This window comes from Diplodia corticola (genome assembly GCF_001883845.1).
Source record: "Diplodia corticola strain CBS 112549 chromosome Unknown scaffold87, whole genome shotgun sequence".
In the NCBI taxonomy this organism is placed as follows: Eukaryota; Fungi; Ascomycota; class Dothideomycetes; order Botryosphaeriales; family Botryosphaeriaceae; genus Diplodia; species Diplodia corticola.
Genome location: NW_017971566.1, coordinates 65,534 through 88,710, shown reverse-complemented (window position 1 = coordinate 88,710; position 23,177 = coordinate 65,534). Strand labels below are relative to the sequence as shown.

General features: G+C 57.2%; 6 protein-coding genes across 6 annotated transcripts; 5 read left to right on the top strand and 1 right to left on the bottom strand.

Moving 5' to 3' along the window:
- Positions 1–1,537: 1,537 nt before the first annotated feature.
- On the bottom strand, positions 1,538–3,043 carry BKCO1_8700030 (uncharacterized protein; the record flags this gene model as incomplete). Its single annotated transcript, XM_020279660.1, has 2 exons — positions 1,538–2,255; positions 2,313–3,043. 2 exons carry the CDS (start codon positions 3,041–3,043, stop codon positions 1,538–1,540), a joined length of 1,449 nt encoding a protein of 482 aa, XP_020125473.1.
- Positions 3,044–3,530: 487 nt separating this feature from the next.
- BKCO1_8700029 (phosphoethanolamine) lies at positions 3,531–5,132 on the top strand (the record flags this gene model as incomplete). The annotated part of the gene is made up of 5 exons (XM_020279658.1): positions 3,531–3,536; positions 3,587–3,704; positions 3,762–3,879; positions 3,930–4,707; positions 4,764–5,132. The coding sequence occupies 5 exons, from the start codon at positions 3,531–3,533 to the stop codon at positions 5,130–5,132; spliced, it is 1,389 nt and encodes a 462-aa protein (XP_020125486.1).
- Positions 5,133–5,810: 678 nt separating this feature from the next.
- Positions 5,811–7,394, top strand: BKCO1_8700028 (cytochrome b2; the record flags this gene model as incomplete). The annotated part of the gene is made up of 3 exons (XM_020279657.1): positions 5,811–6,425; positions 6,470–7,136; positions 7,222–7,394. The coding sequence occupies 3 exons, from the start codon at positions 5,811–5,813 to the stop codon at positions 7,392–7,394; spliced, it is 1,455 nt and encodes a 484-aa protein (XP_020125485.1).
- A 2,967-nt stretch (positions 7,395–10,361) lies between these two features.
- On the top strand, positions 10,362–10,946 carry BKCO1_8700027 (uncharacterized protein; the record flags this gene model as incomplete). Its single annotated transcript, XM_020279656.1, has 1 exon — positions 10,362–10,946. The coding sequence occupies one exon, from the start codon at positions 10,362–10,364 to the stop codon at positions 10,944–10,946; it is 585 nt and encodes a 194-aa protein (XP_020125502.1).
- A 2,122-nt stretch (positions 10,947–13,068) lies between these two features.
- Positions 13,069–17,109, top strand: BKCO1_8700026 (galactose oxidase kelch beta-propeller; the record flags this gene model as incomplete). The annotated part of the gene is made up of 1 exon (XM_020279655.1): positions 13,069–17,109. The coding sequence occupies one exon, from the start codon at positions 13,069–13,071 to the stop codon at positions 17,107–17,109; it is 4,041 nt and encodes a 1,346-aa protein (XP_020125491.1).
- Positions 17,110–18,347: 1,238 nt separating this feature from the next.
- BKCO1_8700025 (uncharacterized protein) lies at positions 18,348–20,648 on the top strand (the record flags this gene model as incomplete). Its single annotated transcript, XM_020279654.1, has 5 exons — positions 18,348–18,558; positions 18,606–20,089; positions 20,143–20,186; positions 20,258–20,422; positions 20,501–20,648. The coding sequence occupies 5 exons, from the start codon at positions 18,348–18,350 to the stop codon at positions 20,646–20,648; spliced, it is 2,052 nt and encodes a 683-aa protein (XP_020125490.1).
- Positions 20,649–23,177: the final 2,529 nt, after the last annotated feature.

Genomic DNA, 23,177 nt, shown 5'->3' with positions numbered 1-23,177 from the left:
GGGGGGGGGAATAGAACGGGTGAGACGTACGAACATCCCTGCCATCGCCCAGTTGCCCCAGGGCAGCGGCTCGGCCAGGCCTAGCTCTTTGGGCAGGCTGTACATGATGTACAGCAGCGTGATGGTGCCGGGGATCTCCATCGCGAACCATGCCCACTTGCCTGGCAGGTTCCAGCGCGAGTCCGTTGATGTCTTGCCCTGCGGGTACCAGTCGACGAACCATTGGACCGCGGCGAACTGTGAGGGGTATCACGTCAGCGGGAGTGCTTTTTGACTCTTTTTTTTGTCTTGCTTTGTCGAGGGTGCGTGATAGAGGAAAGCAAGGCGTGGCGCATGATTGGAATGCGCGGGCGGAATGTGGTGGAGAATGAAGGGTGCGCGTTGTATTTCGGAATGTCGCGGGACTGCGTGGAGAAGAAATGCATGCATGAAGTTGCGGGTTATGCGGTACGAACCAGAGGAAAGAGCTGCCACACGGAGCTTATGAGCTCCCAATTCTCGCGTGAAGGCGGGAGCCAATTCTGTATGATTGCCATGGCTTGTTGCCCGGTCGTCGTCGCAGCTAGTGTGGTGTGGAAGAAGGGTGTGGAGAAATTTTGGGGGGAAGACCGGAATAGAGGACGCGGGCGTTAAGCTATATGTCGTCACCATACTTTGTACGCGCGATCCCCGGCTGACCAGCCCACCGCTCGTAGCCGGCAACTCCGGATCGGCCCTTGCTCGCGCTACGGTCCCGCACACGGAGTTACCAGGGCATGTCTCACTAGGTCTGGATGTACATGTACAATCTCAAAACTCACGTCTACGTCCAGACACTAGCTTCAACTACCTATAGCAAGGCTCAGAAAATTCGAGTCAACGTCCAGGTATTTGCCTCCACTACCTACGCAAGTGGGCGCAAGTTATCTGTCACTACACAGTCATGTGGCTTCCCTGCGGCTGTCTTTGCTCATAGAAGCCCCCAGACACAAGGGTAGACCCAAGTATTATCCCTGCGAACGTCAAAGCTTGATGTTATTACTATTACGTATGCCACGCCCGTTTGTCCCACCTGTCCACCCTATAATTCGACCCCGCTTGAGCTTCTCTTGGGAATGCCAGCAGCTCTGCCCTAGTGTGGACTTATGCACTGTTTGCATCTCATCCTCCTGATGCCGGAAATCCACGAAGCAAAAACAGACAGTGGTATATGATGCAAGTAAAACACGCACAAAACACAACCGAAACCCATCGACCCAATCTCCTCCGATTTTCCGTCTGCACATCCGCAGCGGAAGGTATCATGTGCTTTTCAACCTCCTCTCCTTGTATCCGAAGTATCCAAAAGAAAAAGGCGTTAGATGCATCCAAATGATGTGCCCTGTTCATGCGGTCATGTCTGCTGATGCGGCCAACCCCATCCCGTGTTGTTGTTGATGATGTTGTTGTTGTTGTCCTCCACTTTCTCGAGCCACAAAAAACGAAAAACGCCCTCCCCACTCTGCGAATAGGAAATTGGGTAACTTTGCAACCCGGGGTATACACGCTCTGCTCCCACTCACATCAGCCCACCAAGAACGACCTTGCCGACACCGGCAACCTCCTGTTTCACGCCGGAGCGACTTGCGTCCTCAAACTCCCGGACCACCCCGGCCACGATGATCTTCCGCACACGCGCATCCGCCTTCGCGAACAGCTCCCCCACACCGGGCCCACACGTCTCGGGCCCATTGACCAAGCCCATGATCTTGGTGTAGCAGTCGATCAGGACGTCGCACAGCGTCGAGAAGGTCTCGAAGAAGTCCGGCTCGAAGGGCAGGTGCGGCGTCATCAGGTGCGTGTATTCCTCGCCGGGGAGCAGGTGGTCGCTGTGCTCGCCGCTGGGCAGCATGGGCGCGGAGCTGGCGTCGCTGACCTCCATCAGCCCGATTTCCGTGGCGGAGCTCTGCCGCCGGCCCTTTGCGGCGCCCGACGCGGCGTGCGTCGCCCGCTTGAACATGCCTGCCACGCGACCGCGGCCCAGGCTGCTCGGCATGCTGCCGTCGGGCGGGTGGATCGACTGGTATGTCTCAAACTCGATGAGCAACGCGTTCAGGGCGCGGAGGTAGTCGGCAGCGCTGTTGGAGTTTAGATCCAGGATGGTGGGCAGCGAGAAACCGAGGAGCAGGTAATTGGTCGCTCGCTTGGACAGCGTCTTTTGTGAGAAGTAAGGGAGCTTGTTGAGGTCGGTTTTGTTGAACAGGAGCGTGTTGAACCAGTATACCCTGCCGTCGTGCCTGGTTACAGTTTGTCAGTGTACGTCGCCCGAGCGTCGAGGTGCAGCCGAGACTCACGCTTTCCGGAGGTAGTCCAGAGTGGATATGCGTTTTGACGACATGTCGTGGATGTGCTGGAAGACTGCATGGGGGTTGTGGCCGCCGGCAGCAGATGGGACGGGAGGGATGTTGGCGGGAGCGGCCAGCGGGTTGCTGACCTGGCCAAAGGCCAGGTTCGAGTGCGCGGTGCCCGACGGGCGTGAGGCCCACATGTGGGCAGCGCCAACGGTGTTGGCCATTCCGGGTGTTCTGGGCTCGTCAGGCGGCTTGCCTACTGCTGCAGCGGCACTGGCGTCGTAGGATTTCTGGCGACCGCGCGTGAAAGTGGCGAGGAGCTTGTTCGACGAGGCATTGGCAGCAAAGGTGGGCTTTTCGGGAGAGAGGGTGGCCTGGGCCAGGGACGACGACGGCAGCGGCTGCTCCTTGGCGGAATTGGAGGACGAGGAGCGCAGGGAGGCAGAGCGGCGCAGGTTGGAGCCGAAGTCTGCGACGGACGAGGCGAAGCTGTGCCGCGAGGAATGCTTCCCGCGATGCGGCGGCGAGGTGCTCGAAACGGCGTCTGACTCGTCGATGGGCGGGACGGGCGTCACGGATCTGGGCTGGGGCGTGCTGCTGCGGGGAGGCAGGTCGGCGCCGCTGGCGTCCTTGTTGCGCGATCTGTCGCGGCGGAAAAGCGAGGGCTTGCGCGGCAGGAACGAGTGCGATGTTGCGCCCGAAGTGGAGGTGGGCGCGGTGGAGGAGGAGACCATGATACCCAGGCCCAGGGGCCGGTCAGGGACGGCAAAGGCTGTAGTGAGGAGCGCCTAAGCCCAATCGTGAGGCGCCGACAGTCGCGCTGCGAGCCGCGAATCGTTGTCCGTCACTGGAAGCGCGGCGTCCAGGGCAGGCGAGAGCGGAGTCAGAGTCGCAAAGGGACATGTCTAGCAGCGAGCGCCTCCACTGATGAACGATGGGCACGAAATTGCGCTGCTGAGCGCGCACGAATTGATCGTCGAGGCATTGAAAGCACGTCCGGCAGCACGGGGGCCCGCGCCCGCCGAGTCATGCGTGGCGTCCGTCGAGTCGCAACGGGCGCGCGTCAAAAGGCAAGCTGAATGCCGGTGGCGCGCTTGTCCCTGGATTCCGACCGTGACCCTGGTCCCTGAGCCGCGAGAGCGCCCCGCCTTGCCCCTCGCGCCATGCACCCGCCCAGCCCAGCTTCTCTGCACGCCCACCAACACCGCCTCCAACACCGCCATGAGTGTGCGCCACGATGCCCAAGTCACTGTCGTCCCGCGCTGACCTCGCCCCAGGCCGAATCCGCCGAATACGTGCCCGCCCCCGGCCAATGGCCCGTCGACCCGCAGGACGACGTGCCCATAGCTGAAGACCGCATTTGGATCGATGGCTGCTTCGACTTTGCCCACCACGGTGCGCCTCCCCGTTCCTGCTGTTTTGCGCGCCCCCAGTAATGGCCAATCCCCGCAGGCCATGCCGGCGCCATCTTGCAGGCCCGCCAGCTGGGCTCCGACCTGCTCGTCGGCGTCCACTCGGACGAAGCTATCCTCGAGAATAAGGGGCCGACGGTAATGACGCTGAAAGAACGGTCAGTCCACTTTCGCCTCCTCCGATCGCCTCTGCTGATGCCGCCTTCAGCGTTGCTGCCGTTGATGCCTGCCGCTGGGCCACCAAATCGATCCCCCACGCCCCGTACGTGACCTCGCTGCCCTGGATTTCCCATTACGGCTGCAAATATGTCGTTCACGGCGACGACATCACGTCGGACGCCTCGGGTGAAGACTGCTATCGATTCGTCAAGGCTGCTGGTCGTTTCAAGATCGTGAAGCGCACACCCGGTATCTCAACGACCGATCTGGTTGGGCGCATGCTTCTGTGCACCAAGGGACACTTCATCAAGAATCTGGAGAATGTCCTGACGGGCGAAGAGGGCAGCGGCAGCGAGGAGGAGAGAAAGAGAACCGGTGCAGAGTTGAAGGAAAGAATCAAGGTCTACGCCTCAGACGAGACTGGTCTGGCGCCAGGCAGTGAAGTCTGGGTGTGGCATGGTGAGCAAGACAAAGCCGCGGAGCCGAGTGCGGCGGGTGGAACTGGGAAATGCTCCAAGATGGTCCCGGGAACTGCCCCTCGCAAGGGCCAGCGCGTGGTCTACGTTGATGGCGGCTTTGACCTGTTCTCTTCCGGTCATATCGAGTTTCTGCGACAGGTGGCCATGCTTGAGGAAGAGGAAGGCAAGAAGCGCGACTGGTATTCCGCCGAGGCCGTTCAGCAGCGCATTGCCGAGACCGGGTCCGACTACAGCCCGTACTATGTGGTCGCTGGTATCCATGATGATGAGGTCATCAACCACTGGAAGGGCATCAACTACCCGATCATGAACGTATTCGAGCGCGGCTTATGCGTCCTGCAATGCAAGGTAGGCCATGATCCGTATGCCTGGTTTGACGATCTGCTGATAAATCTGCGTAACAGTACATCAACGCTGTGGTCTTCTCTGCTCCATTCACGCCCACCCCGGCGTTCCTGAATTCGCTTCCATATGGAACGCCCAATGTCGTTTACCATGGCCCTACCTCGTTCATGTCGTCTGTTGAAGACCCCTACAAGGACGCCAAGGAGCTCGGAATATTCCAAGAGGTGCCTGCGCATGACTTCCAGCACGTCAACGCTGGTGAAATCGTTGAACGCATCATGGCGAGCAGAGCCATGTACGAAGAACGGCAGCGGAAGAAGGGCGTCAAAGGAGCTGGGGAGGATGCAATCAAGCGCAGAGAGGAACTGGAAAGAGAGGCGAGGGCGGTGGAAGCCGAACGTGAAGCCGAACGTGAAAGACGGTCGTAAGACGTATGCGCCAGCTGAGCCGACCGCAAAGTGATGATGACAAACACGATGGAAGGATTAAGGCTTCAACATGCCCATGATTTGGAAACAGATGCTGGCTGTACAGAAGATAAAAGTTCAACATAATAGCAAGCGAGAGCTTGTGCACATCACGAAAGGATTGAATAAATACCAACGCATTGACGACACGGACGAGCGGTTTTGTTTTGTGGAAGAATTCTCAGCAAGCCAGGACGTTCCAGGCCCAGCTCTATTACAGAGAAGGCTGGAATCCCGACGTTTATGAGTCGATGTTGAGAGCTCACGAGGCAAGGCAGGTCAGTCCGAGCGCTCAGCTCCACATGGGGAATATAATCCCGACCCCGACATCGGGTCCATCGGCCGGTCAACTCGCCGATGGAGCCGAATGTCTCCCCGCAATTCGAGCGATTACATGCCGGTTGCCGACGTCACCCGCCTCCATCGCTCCGTGATCTACCATTCCCCGACCGGCCTGACGATGCACCAGGCTTGAGCTTCGTGGTGTTGCTGTCATGCCGGGATCAATTTTCCGTCAATTGGAGCTTGAGGGAGCTATGACAGCCTGCTTCTTAACCATCCAGTCCCAGTGAAACTTTGGCAGTCTCTTCAATTTCCCTCCATACTACCCTTCGACGTCACTCACCACACTCTCTCACAATGGCCGACCCTAAGCAATTACCGTATCGCATCGAAGACTTGGAGGAGCAGTTGAACACCAAGCCCTCGCATCCACCAAATGCCAAGCAGGGATTCGTGAAGCCGCCACCGACCGCGACAACGGAGCTGCAGGCGCACGAGAAACCGCCGCTGGACTCGCTGATAAACTCATACGACTTTGAGTCGGTGGCATCGCGGACCCTTTCCCAGAAAACATGGGCATTCTACTCCTCAGCAGCCACGGACGAGATCACACGCGATGCGAACAAGAGCAGCTTTGATCGGATATGGTGGCGACCGCGCGTATTGAGGGATGTGTCGGGAGTCGACACGCGCTCGCGCATTCTCGGGAACGAAGTGCAGCTGCCGCTGTTCGTATCTCCAGCGGCCATGGCGCGGCTGGTGCACCCGGAGGGAGAGAAGGCAATTGCGGCGGCATGTGGAAACAAGGGCGTCGCACAAACGGCAAGTCTCACCCCCACGCGGAGGGGAGGGGGAACCCCACAGAAGGAAGGAGGAACCCCACGGGGGGGAAGAGGGGGAACCCCACGTTCGGTCCATTCTGTCACGAACTTGCACCTGCAATTGAGGGGCGAATGGGCGTCGGGACAGGATGTCGGCGATAGAGGCAATACCCGAAGGCTGACAATCCCCCACAGATCTCAACCAACGCGTCGTATCCGGTGACCGACATCCTCCCAAACGCGCCAGCCAATCACCCCTTCTTCTTCCAACTGTACGTCAACCGGGACCGGCAGGCGTCGGAGCGGATGCTGGCGTCGCTGCCAAAGGGCATCAAGGCCATCTTCGTGACGGTGGACGCGCCGGTCCCGGGCAAGCGCGAGGCGGACGAGCGGGTGCGCGCGGACGAGGCGCTGTCGGCGCCCATGACGGGGGCCCGCGCGGTCAACGACAAGAAGGGCGGCGGCCTCGGCCGCATCATGGGCTCGTACATCGACGCCAGCCTCACGTGGGACGACCTGCGCTGGCTGCGCAGCGTCACCGACCTGCCCATCGTGCTCAAGGGCGTCCAGGGCGCCGCCGACGCGCGCCTCGCCGCCCAGGCCGGCGTCCAGGGCATCATCCTGAGCAACCACGGCGGCAGGAGCCTCGACACCGCCCCGCCTTCCATCCTGATTCTGCTGGAGCTGCAGAAGTGCGCCCCGGAGGTGTTTGAGAAGCTGGAGGTGTACGTCGACAGCGGCATCAGGCGTGGCACGGATATTTTGAAGTGCTTGTGCTTGGGTGCTACTGCGGTGGGCATGGGGAGACATTTCCTCTACGCTCTAAATTACGGCCGCGAAGGTGTCGAGCATTTCATCGATGGTGAGTAAACCCCCCCTTCCCTACATACCCCTGTGCAGTTGGACTTGTGCTTTCTGGACGAGGTTGCTGACGGATGAAACAACAGTGATGAGGGATGAGCTGGAGACGTCGATGAAGTTGATCGGCATCACGGACCTCAGCCAGGTGCATCCGGGATTGGTAAACACGCTGGAAGTAGACCATCTGATACCCTCGACGCTCGATCACCCCTACGCCAAGTGGTCGAAGTCTCGTGGCTTCCCCAAGGCGCGGTTGTAGCACTCTTTCAGTCTTGATCTCTAGGTTTTGGATGGCCTGATCGTTTAGAGATACCGTAGGACTTTAATGCTTGATATTGGGTATGTGAAAAAAGAAATTCTGACGAGAAAAAGTAGCTATTGATGTGACAATCACGTGAATTACCCTCGTTCGGTTAGCGTTAGATATGTTGGCCGCTTCATGGGCTCCCTCATCGCTGGAAACATTATGTTCAATTTGTCCTGACAAATTTATCACTTCTCAACAGGTATGCGCTCGATGACCATCCATGTGCTATTGTTACGATGCGGCTGGTGATCAGAGCGCTCCTATTGATGTCAATCCTGAAGCTTTTTGGACAGTCGTCAACCCCTACGGAAAATATCAATTACATTCGCATACTCGGTCTTGCTCGGCTCTTTGTAGGCAATTGCTATTGTCTTCATGCGTCCAGACATTGCCTCTTCAAAAGAGCGATCTCCTCGGATTGACAGCAAGATTTACTTATAGAAACATCGGATGGGGGCTAAGTCTCCAAAGTCATGGGGACACTAATCCTACAGGAGGGCCGTCCCGTAGCTTAGGTTAACGCTAGATCAGCGGCGCCTGTAAGATCAAAAGCCACTGTCGTCAGCGGCATCCATGCGGGCAGCAGCCTGAGGCTTGGTTGGCGTGATGACGATGATCACCAAGACGACGATGATATACAGGTGGAGAGAGCATGTGAAGGGAGGAAGACAGTTTGGAAGGCTCAATAAAGGCTGAGGGGGACGACTTGGAGCGAGTGTGGGTTCAGAAGCAGAACGGTCCTCCACATGACGAAGATATTGGGACAATCATGACGACGGTGAAAACAAGCTTAGGGGGTGCCAGGAGAAGTGGCTGGAACATAGCCAGCGGAAAACGCTATGGCACGAGCGGGGACGTCTCTCGAGGAAGGAAAAAGCGGCTTGGTAATGGGAAATGCTCTTGCGTCTCTGCACAATGCGGTCATGGAAGAGCGAATGAGGCGAAGGATCTGGAGGATGTGGTCCGCAGGGGTGTGCATGAGGCTCGCGGATTGTTTGGTGGGGGGAAGGCTTGTCAGGCTAAACAATAATTAGACGGCTTCGATGATATCAGCTTTGGTATGGAACACTTGAGTAGTGATGGTAGCGCGTGACCGGATTGAAGATTTGATATAGTTTCCCATAGGTTCCAGGTTAACGTTTGTAGCACCAATCTAAGCCGCAGTATGTTCAGCAAGAGGTTCACCTGCAGAGAACCATTCGATGAGCACTTCAAGCAGATATCCAGATATAGATACAAGTATGAACAAACTTCTTGGATGAGTAGTTAGAGCAGATACCAAGACGTACAAGTATTGAACTATACAAGTGCATACAAATATAGAATCCCACTGCCAACGTGAGATAGACTGTACGTAAGCCATTTCCACTAATTAACGAGCCCGCCAACTCCCATTATGACCAGTTCATTTTGAGAATTGATGCGCTCATTTCAAAGATAGGTTGAGGATTGCAAAGTCCATCGAAGCATCATTGCAACCCCAGTTTCACCAGCCTCCACCAAGGCAATGACGCCCTCAATTTCTGCGGCCCTCCCCCACTTCAATTATTACATTTTGTAAATCAAATACACCATAATTCACCGCCACCCAGACTCGGTTACCGTGAGCCAAGGAAAGAACGCTCGCTTCGCCGCAAACGGCCACATACAACAAGGCCGGCGCGGGAAACTCCTTCAGTTCGCCACATGGATGACGCACAGAAGCAAGGGCGGGAGGAGGTTGTTACTTGGCAGATATTCTCCTGGCGGGACATGGAGATTGCTCCGCGCCGGACTTCCAAAGCCAAGCCAAGGGTCAGGGTCTCTTTGTGCCGACACATTGTGTGACAGTTTCTACGTCTCCTCGGACAAAGATGATCAATCATGTTTGTCCGCGAATCACGGCTGCTGGTAGTTTCCATACTGGTCTAGTGTCTGTAGGCCCGCAGATTTTCGATAAACTGTCCGGTTGATTGAAGCCTACTGTGGTCGGACGGGCAATTTTTATCGGCAGTCCAGCACGGAGAAGGCGAAGAGCAAGCCGTGTGAGAAGGGAACATCCAATAGTAGTGTGTTGCGAATGCCTTGGAGACAATGGCTTGTGTCGAATCCGTGCCAACAAGGGATACCCCTTTCACTGCCGTGTTCCCAATAACAGGGGGGTAGAAGCTCTAGAAAAAGCCTCTACAGTTCTAGAAGGATGTTGGCCAGATCTTCTGCATCGGCACCACGCTTCCAATTTCCAAGCATTAGGGATACTCGCCCCTGGTACCGAGCAGTTGTATCCAGAGCGATGGATACATCCAGGGCAAAGAGACCCTCTTCAGGGGCTGTACCCCTCATTTGGGCTCTAATGATAGCAAAGAGGGTCCTTCCAGACTTCAACTCGCTGCTTGCAGCCACAGCCGCAGCAGTCTAGGTCTGGCTCTCTTTGCAGTCTGGGATAGCCGGAAATCATCTTGCCCCGATCGGGAGGACAGGGGCGTCTCTTTACCTGATGCGGAAGTACCTCTCCGACTTCTTCCAATTGGAGAAAGAGCCGACAGCGTCATGGGACGGTGCATCCCTACAGACCCAGCACCAAGGCTTGTTCCTCTGGTGGGCACGAGGCAAACGGGCCAGATGTGCGGGAACACTTGGTGCGAGTAAGAGAGCCTTGGGATAGCGGGCTGTGCTCCTCCCTACCTCTGGGCCTCTTGTCAAAGATATTCATATAAAGATGGACGAACGCACCTCTTCTCTCAACCAGAACACCACAGCTCCTCATCCCATCTTCTCTCTTCCACTCCAACAAACACACGTTCCCCCTCTCAGGAACATCCCCCAATCTCAAACCAGAGAAAGCCAAGTCCAACCGGCCTCTCACCAACCACCCTCAAACCAAAAAAATCTCCACATCCACCCAGGACCTTCCCTCCACCAACAAAAACCACCGCCACCATGCGCACCGCCTACATCCTCCCCACCCTCGCCACCCTCACCGCCACCATCTCCGCCCTCCCGGCCCCCAGCGCCGGCGCCACCGCCACCCTCGACGCCACCACAGCCGTGAACGCAGACGTCGCTGCCCAAGTCCAAGCGGCCATGGAATCCGCGGCCGCCGACCTCGCCCTCAAGATCAAGGCGGACGCTTCCGCGAACGTCAACGTCGCCCGCCGCGGCGACCAGCACCAGCACAACGGCGCTCATGCGGTCGCCGACCCGAACACGCGGCTCACGGACCTCAAGGGCGTGGCCGTCGCCGACGACAAGCAGGGGACCGAGAAGGTCAAGGCGGCGCTGGGCACCAAGGCGCAGGTCAAGGACGGCGTGCTGGACCTGAACGCGATCGCGGGCACGGGGGCGTCGAGCCTCGCGAACCAGGACGACGGGTCGAAGTCGGTCGCCTCGAAGCGCGGGGCGGGGGCGTCGACGCAGCCGCAGCTGGTGACGGTGGGTGCGGCGTTGAATGCCAGTGTGAGCGCGTTCTTGAACAAGTTCGCGGCGGAGCTGGGGGTTGATCTCAATGTGGCCGCGTCGGCTTAAGGGTTTTGGTGCTGGCTGGCGATGCTTCTTCTCCGGAGGTCGCAAAGGGGACTCTTTTTTTTTCCATCAACGATTTATGTTTGTTTCACGACCATGTTGTATTCTTTCGTTTTTCACGAACTGGGTTGAAGGCCTACTGGTTTCAGGTATGATTAGGCACATTGAATTAATATGATGTTTTCAACTTAACCCACGAGTCAAGTCAAGTCTCGATGATCATTGTTGTTGCGATGCTTGACAGTGTCGCAAGTGTGATGTTTGCACTGTAAAGTTCAAGACCATATTTGGCCTTTCCTATAGACAATGAAGTCAGCGTTGTCATGAGCTCTCGCTTTACTTGATTTGAAGCGGATGTTCATGGCTGGTTTCGTTTCCTTTTCTACAGCTCGTCAAAAGGGTTGATCCGATTTGAAAGTGGCCCAGAAATTCAAGTCGGTCGCCAGTTGTCAGATCACCAGAGCGAGAAAACGAGATGTGATAGTGTGCACGTTCCTCTCGCAGCGCGTGGCTGACGCGAGGAATGCGGGTCCTCTCGCAGGTGTTTACTCACACAACGAGACGGCATGACTTGGCTGAATGCGTACACGAGAGAACGTTTTAGAAAGCGTGTCCAGCAGGCAGGCAAATCATGTTTCGACGCAGGTGAGTCTTTTAAGAGAGGTGGATTATTGCGCAACGCCGAATTTAGGCGGTACACGCCGTGGCGGAGGCGAGGATTATTATTATTAGGCGAAAGCGGAAGCGCAGTCACAACGGGCGGAAAGCGCACTTCGGAAGCTGATCCGGACGTTGCCGGGAGTGATGGAGCTGAAATAAGTCATGGGATGGTACGCCATAACGTTGGCCGCGAGTCGTGGCGATGGGGATTCCAAGCAGGCGGAGGGCATTAATTGGTCCGCTAAGGTATAGCAGGATAAACGTGTCTCATAAGCGACGCCGGTGCGAAAAAATTGATAACAGCTTGATTTGCTGGCACCGAGTGTTTGTCGTCCTGACACTCGCGACGTCATGCAGCCACAGGGCGCCGCAGTCGGGCTGCCTTGTGCCTTCGCCCGGAAAATTTTTCGATGGTTAAGTGAGTGCAATCTAAGTGACGTCGGAGCCTCGTGGGCGGGCCAGGAATGCCTGGCGACGGCAGATTGCTGGGCGAACACGTAGAGGGCAGACGGAGACGCGGCGGGAGCCGGAGGCCGGCAGTCAGGCTTAGCTGTCAGGCCCGGGTTGCCAGGGCGTTGGGCTGGGCGAAGCGAGTACGGAGCGATTGCGGTGGAGTTGAGTTGTCGGAGGTGGGCAGCTGAAGCGTTGAAGTTGGAATAGACCCTGCCCGGCTGACACTGACTCGAGCGATCTGCCGGCTGGTCACAGGCGGATCAACAGCCCCGCGACGCGACGCGAACTCGCGCAAGCCTGCAGCGCGTCCGCTGCCTGCGCCGGCGCCCCAGCAAGCGCCCCAGCAAGCGCCCGTGGACCGAGGGCTCCGGGGGCTCCGCCGTCGCGCATCATGCACGGCAGCACGCCGCCATGGTGCAGCAGCACAGGCCTCTCCATGGCGCCGCAGCCTGGCAGCCTGGCGGGGGCGTGGGGTGCGCGGGCTGCGCTCTGTCAGGCGCGCCCAGCCGCAACCAGCCACGCAGCCCGCGTTGCCCGGACTACTCGCGGATGCCAGTCAACGCCAACGCCAGGGTCGGTCCATGTCGTGCATCCGCTCTGGCCCCATTCCATTGGCCGCAACGAGCCAGCGCCAGCTGCACGTGGATCTAGACGCTGCAGAAAAGCACCGCGGCCTGCTGGGCCTACTTGCGCAATGAGCCACCCGCGAGGCTGGTTGCATGTGTTTACAGCGGCCCATCCGCCGGCCGCGCCCCAGCTCCCAGCCTCTTACTTTCCATCTACCAAATCGTGACGCGCTCCACCGCATGCCCTCCGCAAGATCGCCCCGTCCAAGACTGCTTTCGCCCGAGAGAGTTCCAAAAGTTCGAGACCGCTGCACGCTCTCCCCGCGCATGATATCAGCCTGCGCACGGCCTGACTGCTACTCCAGTCCCGCTGCCATGTCCTGCTAGACGCATCGCTTCCGCCTACAAGACGCGACGCGCCAACCACCACCGCGCATCCCAGGGCAATGGACCATTCTCTCGCCCTGGTCCTCCTGCTGCTGGCCCATTCCGTCCACGCCCAGCTGCCCTACCATCCCACCAGAGTCTTCCGCTCCTCCAAGCACGACGGCCTGGTCTATGTCTTTGGTCCTGCCCCGAGCGCCCCCAACCAGGCCCAGCTGCGCTCCCTCGATGTCACTGCCTCGCTCGATCCCGCGACCCTCAACTACAACACCCTCTACTCTACGCTCCCGTGGTCCTCTGCCGCCGATGCCACTCCGTATATACCCGTCGTGGAAGCCGATGGGAATTTTACCGTCTACGCCGGCGCATGCACCGACACGGCGCAAGATGCAAAGACCTGGACCTTCGAAATAGATGGTGGTGCAGAAGACGGGAACGGTACCTGGTCACAGGCAGACATCGTGCTCGGTGATGTCGGCACTACTAAGCTACTTGCCCCGAGTTTCCTCGCCGGCGGCCTGTCCTTCTCGAGCTCGGAAGATGGATCCAACAGCAGCTTGTTCGTCTTTGGCGGCATGTGTCCTTACGCTGCCGCGACGCAGGATGAATGGCAGGGCTCCGCTAACTACTCCAACACCATGCTTCAACTGGCCCCCGACTCCGCCACGCAATACTCTCTGAACGTTGCGCCAACCCGCGGTCCACCCGTGGCCGAGGCAGGCTTCGCATTAGTAGGTTTGCCCCCAACCTACTCCAGTGGGGATCAAGGCTCGCGGGACCAACAGCAAAACTTCGTCCTGATCGGAGGACACACGCAAACCGCCTACATCAACATGTCCCAGGTCGCTCTTTATTCGCTGCCGCAGGAAACCTGGACCTACCTTGGTGTCGACCAGCCTACGCAGGAGCACACCGATCTGGTCAGACGGGACCAGGCCACCGAGGTGGAACCCCGTTCGGGCCACACAGCGCTCTTGACTGCAGACGGATCCAAAATCATTGTTTTTGGCGGTTGGGTTGGCGACATCGATACCCCAGCTGACCCGCAGCTGGCGATACTTAACGTCGGTGAAGGCTATGGTGGGGATGGATCCTGGCAGTGGACGATTCCCACAACAACCGGGTCTGGGCTCACGAACGGAGGTGGAATATACGGTCACGGTGCTGTCATGCTTTCCGGAGATGTCATGATGGTTGCTGGCGGCTACTCCATCTCCTCGGGCTCTTCTCGACTGAGATCCCGCGCTGATCTAGCTCAAAACACCCAAAGCTTCTTCTTCAACGTCACCTCAAACACCTGGTTATCCGAGTATCAACCGAACTCGGAATCATCGGACGACTCATCTTCGGATTCATCCCCATCCAAAGCGGGTCTGGGTGCTGGTTTGGGAATCGGGTTGGCTGCTGTTCTTGCCATGACGGTCTTTTACTTCTGGTACAAGCGCTACCTCCGCAAGAAGCGGGAAATTCGGGAAAAGCAGGTCGAAAGAGATCTTTCCCGCGGTGGCCACGGCTTCCAAGGCAATGAGTCGTATGACAACGGAGGGAATTACGCAGACTACCTCAATGACCGTGAGGCTGCGGCGCTTGCTGTTGACCCGTGGTTTCTGAACAGCCATCAAGGATGGAAAAACCAACAATCTCAAGAGGCTGAGAGGACTGGCTTACTCGTCGAAATCCCCAGTCCCACTCGTGGCCTGCGCCGCAGTCTCAACGGACGGGCATACCACCAAGCGCCACGCTACGACGAGAGCCGCATGAACCAGGGCTCAGGCGGCATTCACCCGATCGATGAAGAGGATGAGGTCGAGTCTGTCACCAACGAGCGTACTGGCATGCCCGAAATGAGTGAGCGGCCTCGCAAAGCAGAGGATCGATTCTCCACCCTTTCGTCGGCTTCGTACACCCCTACCCCTGGCCAGGATCCTTTTCTTGACCCCGATCCGCTCAGGAGTCACCCTGTTCCCCTGCCGCAGAACGTGGTCCATTTCCCAACAAGTCTCAAATCTAGCGGGAAGCAGCCAGTCATTCAACCCGGACCCATGTCGTTGGCGCAAGCGAGAATAGCAGATGTGCGGTCTGCTTCGCCGAACTGGGAGCTGGTTGCTAACGGTGGATCAAGCTCGGGACGCTCTAATCCAGAATCTTCTGAGCGTACCGAGTCCAATCTCAGCGACCAGAGCGCAAGATCCGCTCTCTCGATGATATCCGCACGCTCGGGTGCAGCAAGCGTAGCTCGGACGCTTTCTAATGCGTCGGCGGCTATCATGGCAACGTTCGCAAATCCCTTCACTACTCCTAATGCCAGCCCAGTCAGGGAACGCCATCAATTATCAATACAAATTCCTCCCGGGCAAAGTCTGGCAAATCAGCGTTCGGGCGAGAGCATCGGGAACGGTCCACGCACGAACGCGGATGATGATTCCTTTAAAACTGCAAAGTCATCTTTTGCCAAACTGCAAGCCGAAGGAGAGGCACTGCTCGGCGGCCGACCACAGGACGTGGATGATCTTCCCGGGCCGTCTCATTACCCGTCCAGCCCCAGCTCAGATAAAGAATCCCCGAACCAGGTCCACACGCCGATCGATTTCTACCCCGAAGCCTTATTCGAACAATCCAAAGAGGACAATCATAACGTGACACCTTTGCGTCAGGACCCGGAGACGCTCCGCAGGCTCACTCACGCCGCTTCTTCCGATACTCTGGACCTGTCAACACCAGTTGACAACTCCTTCGCTACACAAGATCGCAGCAAATCCTGGATTCGAGGCTCGGTCCGACTTGCTCTCGCACGCCGGCCCTCATCTAGCCACCGCCATAGCAACTCCCATGACCGAGCCCAATCACTCACCTCCAGCATCCATCGGCGTCGGCGTCATACAAATGAAGATGATGGGTCAGGCTGGTTCGGTAATGGTGGAGCAGGTAACCGCAACAGTGGAACGAACAGCCCAACCAAACTCAGACGACACCGGAGATCGGGTTCTGGCGTCGGGATTGGAGAATCGACCAGCGGCAGCCGCCCGTCCACGGGAGGCGACAATCCCAATCCACCTCGCCGCGCAAACAGCGATGCGTCCTTTTGGAAATCCAAGCGCGGCTCCAAAGCTTGGACGGACGACCCAGCGTCGCCAATGTGGCCACCGGACAAGCGCGATGAAGGGGACTGGGCCGTTGCAACACCTGACCCCGGGCAGGGCAGGGAAAGCCTTGATGGCGCATACGGCGAAGGTGAAGATTGGGATGTGGAAGCCGCCGCCGAGGGGCGTGTAGTCCAAGTCATGTTCACAGTTCCAAGGCAGCCACTTCGGGTAGTCAACGTCGACTCAGAGTTGGGTAGCGGCGAGACGTCGGACGAGGCAAGAAGTTCGCGTGTCCCGAGCGGAAGCAAGGGGAAGCAGCGCGTCGAGCGTCTCGGCACCGACGACGAGTCCATCTCGAGCTCACCCGCGGCAATCGCTGCGGCTGAGGATCTGATTTCGGACCATGACCGAACGCCCACAGCCAAAGGCAAGGCAAAGGCGACGCTGCAGCCGCCTCTGAAACTCGCACCCCCACCCCGACTTCGCCCCCATCAAGCCAGGGTGACCTCATCCTCGCCGCCACCAGACATGCAACGCCCTGGATCCCTCCCGGATCTTCAACCACTCCACAAGCCTCCGCCGGTGTCGCCCGCCTTCCCGCCGCCCGACAGCGAGGACGAAGAGCAGTTGATTCCTCCGCCGTCGCTCTCTCAGCTCTCCAAGTCAAGCGGCGTCACGTCGAACAACACGGCGGCGTCCCTGATCTCCCCTTACGGCGCCAACCCGCAAGTGAGCAGCAGCTCGACGCTCGGCACGACCATCACGGCGCCCGAAACCCCAACGCCGGGGCCGATGCGCGGGCGACCGAGCGAGAAGAACTTGCGCGAGTTGCGAAAAGAGCGGGAGAGAACAAGGAGTCGCAGTCGTGGCCGAGGTCTGCTCACGCCGCCGGCGAACAGGCAGCCGTTGGAGAGGCCGGGGCTTGGGGAAAGGAGCAAGAGTAAGACGTCGGTCCGGAGCGAGGGTGGCGGCAGTGTCAAGGACCTGATCAAGGAAATCGAGCTGAGGAATCGAAGCTGAAATCTTGGTCGGAGTTGAAAGCCTGTTCTTCTTCTTCTTTTCTCCGCGTTCATGTGGTTTTGGTTTGCAAGGAGGCGAACTTTGAATCTTCTCTTTCTTTTTCTTTTTTTCCCCTTCGTCACTTCTCCAGCGGTATAGATTGAGCGACATGATCATGATGGATGATGATACACCGGATCATGTTTGGAGTAAACGTTTTATTTTCTCTTCTCTTCTTTTTTTTTCTTCCCTTTCCTGGTTCCATTCACTTATATTTGGGGGTTCGGGCAATGGGGGTGGGATGGTTTGGTCTTTGGAAAGCGTACGGGTGTTCTTGGGTGTTTTTGTTTGCTCACGGATCGGGTTACTACCTATGGGGGTTTGTTGATTTTGACGATTCTGCTCCCGCTGGCTTCATCTTTCGACGGCATCTCTGTTACTGCCTCGTTTGATTATTCTTTCGTTCTTGCATGTAAGATCGCTCGTTTTTGGGGTGGAGGCATATCCTAGATTTCCTCTTGGCTTGAAGATTGCAGCTCGTGTGGTAGGGACGTACGAAAGGGCACTGTAGATGAAACTCATTGGTGGGTGGGTGGTGGGTGCGAACGTAGCTGTGATGCTACAGGCGACGGGAATAGGTAGTCAGGTAGAAACGGAGAGACGGGATGAGCCATTAATTTCGTGTGGCTGAAGAATGCTGGTGTTGCTAGCGCTGAGAGCAAGCTCGGCCTCTCGTGCCTGAAGCCAAACCAGGTAACCGCCGGCGAATAGAAGCGTAGAAAAGCGGTGCTAGTGTGGGTGGAACGATGGGTTGTTTAGCAGTATGCTGGGAGGTGAGGTCACTACACAAAGACAAGACGGTGAGGAAGAAAGAGAGAAGATTCCTTGTTTATGCTATGTACGCATAGGTAGTAGGGTATATAGGCAAGTGCGGTCAGGTGATAATGCCAGGTGTAGACCGGTATCACCACCACACTCGGATTACCATTAGATTTATTTTTATGCCCATCCAACTAGATCTAAGATGGTGTTGTGCACGGAAAGGTAAGCAGGGATGACGTAATCGACTCAGGCAGCCAACCAGCCCACTTACGGAAAGCACGACCAGGCACCAACAAGCCAGCTACATCACCTCGGCCAATCGATTCCTTATAAGACTCCACAATGCCGCCCCTGCTGCTTGCTTGCAGCACTTGATATATCTACTCCAGCGCCGCGGACCCCACGTTATCAAGCTAATCAGACGCAGTACTAGAACTATGTCTTGCCTCCCAAACCTTCCGCACCATGAGCCCGGCGCCGCTCTAATCGTGTGCTTGTGCTTACCCACAGCGGCGGATGGGCGACAGAAATTGAACGAGGCTCTTGAAGAATGCCTGACTCCGAAGACGAGAAACACGGCTGACCCCAAGATCGTGTCGGTCGTGGATTGCAGCAGGCAAAAGCGCCTTGAGAAGGCCAAAATCGAAGGTCCGTCACCCGTTCGGCATCCCACCGTCCAGACTGACACCCCACAGGCTCGACATCCGAGCTCTTCATCGCGGCCTCCAAGGCAAGAACAAAAGGATGGACGAGAATCGGCGCCGTCGACAACCTCACCTACCGCCTCCTCTGCGGCCAGAGGCGCCCCGGCGAGAGACCAGAGTGCTCCATGATCATCCTGGAGAAGACGGCCAGCAACGAAGACGACGACAGCACGCCCGAAGCGGCCGCGAAGCGCTTCCCCCTCGCCCAAGCCATCCGCATCCTCACACAGCAGCACCAACACGATCAACAACCCATCACCGTCAACCGCACCGCCAGCCCCTTCGAAGCCCTCCACCCGCTGGTCGGCGTCAACCACCGCCGCCTGTACGACGGCCTCGGCTGCGTCCTGCACGACTGGTCCCTGCCGCTCTTCGGCTCGGCCGCCGCCGTCCGCGCGCGCCGCGCCCGCGACAGAGCCGTCGACCAGGCCCTCGGCGTCGTCGCCGCCACCGCCGCCGCTCCGCCCTCGGGCCGCCGCCGCCCCCCCGCCCTCCCGCTCGAACTGGCCGATGCCGTCAAGGAGGAGCTCGCGGCGCCGGAGCCGCTGGAGGACCTTACGGCGGCGCCGACGTTCGTGATGAACGACCCCAAGGTGCTAGAGTTCCATGCGTTGGTGGCGCTGCGCGATGTGGAGGCCGCGACGAGGGTTTTGAACGACAAGCTCGCTGCTGCTGCTGCTGCTGGTGCTGCTGGTGCTGCTACCGCTGACAAGGGAGTCGGTAGCGCCGTGAAGAACGACGGGAAGAAGAAGAAGAAGAAGAAGAAGAAGAAGTTCCAAATGGCGACGAAGGCGGTGATTTACCCCTGGAGGCCGCGCGAGGTCGATGGCGGCGGCGGACTGCCCGCTTCCCGCCGCGACTTCTGGCGCCTGTGGCAGCGGATCATGCGGTACAACGAGCGGCCGGCGCGGACCGTGGCCTTGTTCTTGGATGCCGATCCCGCCGCTGCGGCGGAAAGCGACGGTGGCGACGAAGACGACGATATCCCCGTCGTCCTGGCCCAATGGCAGGACACCCGCAGCCCCTCGCTCGTCAGCCGCGTCGGCTTGCGCGCAGGCGACGTGCCCCGCTTGTGGCCCGTCGTGGTCAGCCCGCGCGCCCACGGCTTCTATTCTGTCTCCCGCATGGACTTGCTCGCGAGGCGGAGAAAAGAAGGGCATGAGAGCAGCCCGGTCTTCCCCGCCACCGACCGTGTCGAGTGCCTGCTCGGCCCCGACGCGCGCTTCTTCGTCGACCCGCCGCCGTGGGAGTTTGCGGACGATCACGGCTTGAGCGAAACGCATCCGTGCTTTTTCTTGACGAAGGCGGAGGGCGAGGAGGGCGGGGTCGAGGGCATGGTGAAGTTGATGCAGAGGGAGGTGTTTAATGTTGAGGTTGCGGGCGTGGAGGCTGGCCCGTATGCGTTTGTGGAGTGGGAGGGTGAGGAGGATGGCGGGATGGATGATGCGTTGATGTTGGCGGTGCAGTGCTGGGAGGTTGGGGGCTGTTTGTTGAGGGGAAGGCAAAAGTATTGCATTTTTGTGGATAGGGAGGCGTTCAGGTCGAAGGAGGTGCTGTATTCGATGTGGGGGGGTTTTTTTTTTTCATCTCTTCCCCCTTCTCTTTTCCAGGAACAGGCTAACGGCTGACTATTCGGTTTCCAGGTACATGAGGTCGTTGGGCGAGGATGAAGAGGAAGAGCTGATTGCGATGGAGAACGACGAGTCGCTGGATGAGGAGACGAAGTATCAGAAGAGGCTCGAAATGTACAGGGAATGCATCGTGGTCTCACGAACCAACGTCTTGGAGCAGGAGTTTCATGAGGCATGGTGAGTCGCTTGATAAATGCTGACGAAGGGGAGATGGGTGGGGAGGCTTTTTGGACCTACCTGGCTGACATTGAGCAGGTTCAACTTTACCGTGACGGAAATGAGCTTTGGTACGCTATTCGATATGGACCAGGCTCAGACTATCGAGCGGCGTTGGAAGTCAGAAGAGGAGAAAAGGCTGGCATTTGAAAGGTGGGACCGTTCGGAACGGCGCCGGTATGCGTAGATCGGCCGCTGAAGCCTCGCGGCCCGAGCGACTTTCTTCCAGTTCAATGCTGTTTGACGGATGAATTCAGTAGGCCAGTCCTCCGCTCGGAACGTCATAGCACATGACCGTGAAGCTAAACAAGTTTTCAGAATTATTAATATCCACGCCAGCATACGTAGGGTACTGAGAGCCCAATGAGGTTGGAGTAATATTTCACCGGTCAGCGCAGCACCTGCACATTCGCGGAGGGAAATGGGATGGCGAGCCATCGATTCGTTGTCGGCTGTTCAGAGTCAGGCAGATAAGTGTCTCAGCAACTCGATAGCCATTTGACAGTACTCCAAAGCATTAGACTGACCATGCACCTGCTTCATCTTATGCGATGATCCCACTCACAAGGAATATTTGCGGCGTGCGTGGGACTTGCAAGTTGCACGAGAGGTTTTCGATGGACTCGTGATCCCCCGAGCACGTAGTAGGTAGCATCTGATGCGATGACGTTTTGGGAGCGTCTGTTCGTAAAACCTCAGTGCTGTCATATCATACTTGCATCCCCGTTTGCCTTATTCCTCGTCCCCTTTGCTGCTGAGTGCTGACGCGCATGGGAATGAGGAAATTCACCCATACTTCACCCTCACCAAATAGGCATATCACATCTGTTAAGATTAGCAAAGGAGCCAATCTTAAGCGTGCCAACCTCCAGCCTTATCATCAACGTGAAAAGTTCGAAAACACCCCCAGTCTGCTGCCATTTTTACCTTGGCCGCTTTTGCCCTAACACGCAACGCTGCATAAACACCCACCAATATCCGGACTGTCTGGAAAAGAGAAGAAAAAATGTTGCTAGTGAAGACTCCAGATTTTCTTTTCCTTCATAACATCCCCTTCTTGCTTGATTACAAAAGCTGGTATGTTCGACATGTCCAAGCCAGCACACTGTAAGTCAGTTCGAATTTCTTTATCCGCGGTGAACCAGTGGCACAGAGGCCGATTGCCCATCTTGCCGGCCGTCATTCCAGCTCTCAAAACTGACAACAACTATACTTGGGCAATTGAAGCAATAGGTGCGGTGGTTGGAATCATCGTTGGGCTGATGCCTCTCGGCATCTTCTGGTGGAAGCAAAGGGGCCGCTTGCGTGTTGTTGTTGTTGCTGCGTCAATACGGGTCCGCCAGCCATACAGCAGGCATATGACTCCTTGGGTTGCATTTGACACACAGGTGTTGCTCTTATTGTGGGCAAGACGGGTTATCGGTTGACATATCGTATAGATTCGATTGAGACTGCTGAGCTGGTTGGCATCAACCGAGACCACGCGCCTCGAACGTCGGAACGAGCACAGACCTCCTAAAGGTGTTCCCTTCCCAGCTTGCATAAGGGCTCTTGTTATCAGTGTCGCGCATGAAGGGCGGCGGCGTTACACCGTGGCATCTCATGCTGTACACTGGCGCTTGGAAGGCGATGTGGCGACAGCGTGATGCTCAGACTTCAAATTTCTTATTCTCAAGGGCAGAAGAGGGGCGATGTTGGGGACGGAAGTCCTGAGCAAAGTTCCTTGCGAGTTTCCGAAAGGGACTGGCGTAGCTGGCTGGTCAGGTTGAAGTGGTTGATGATGTGGTTGAATGTCAAAACCCTGGTTGAGTGTTTTAACCCCGGTCCAAAACCGGACTCGGCTACGCATGTTTACACATATGTATGAAGACAGGTCTTTTCGCACACGGCTGCAGACTTGACACTATTATACAATTTCTTTCATGAAGAAGACTTTCCACGAAGTTTCGTCCTAAACCAACCTTCAGACTGCCCAACTCCACCCAGATACTATCACACCACCACATCCAAATGCCCGGAAATGAGTAACATTCTTCTCTTCCTTGGAGTCAACGCTCAATATGTTGTACAAGGCGATAGTTCTAGACACCAGCCATTATACCCCTGCCACTATAGAGGATCTGGCGAGATTCGACACTGAATGCTGTCTCATATGCATGCAGAACTTCCGTGGGCCCGAAGAAGCTCAAAACGACAAGAGCTGTGGTGGCGCGGGTACTGTCGGCGAACTCCCCTGCAAACTCCGGTGTGGGCATGTATTCGGTCGCAACTGCCTAGAGGTAATAGCTGAGCAGGGGAAGGATTTCCACAAATGCCCTATATGTCGCCGAGCGTGGAAGAAACGTACCGTCATTGATGTGCTGGAGAGCCTCATCTCATACGTTGTTTGGAGGCGGTAATTCATTAGCAATATTGACAAGTGTGGTCATGGACATGCTGGAAATTTTTATTGGCTCTTTGGAAAGGCTTAGGCAAGTTTGCGCATTTTGGTTACTCTACATGGGCTTGATGCCGAAACGAACATCCGCACCAGTGTTGGAGAAGCAAGGATACTTGCCCAATTACCGCTATCTAAAGAACAACTCGTGCTGTGACGCTAACCCAAGTACAGTTAGAAAGTTACCAGATGTTGCGGAGTCAAACTCCGGGTAGGGGCGAGAAAAGTTCTAGGGCGGGGGAGTCGGGTTTGTAGGCATCGCCAGATACAATTGTGCGT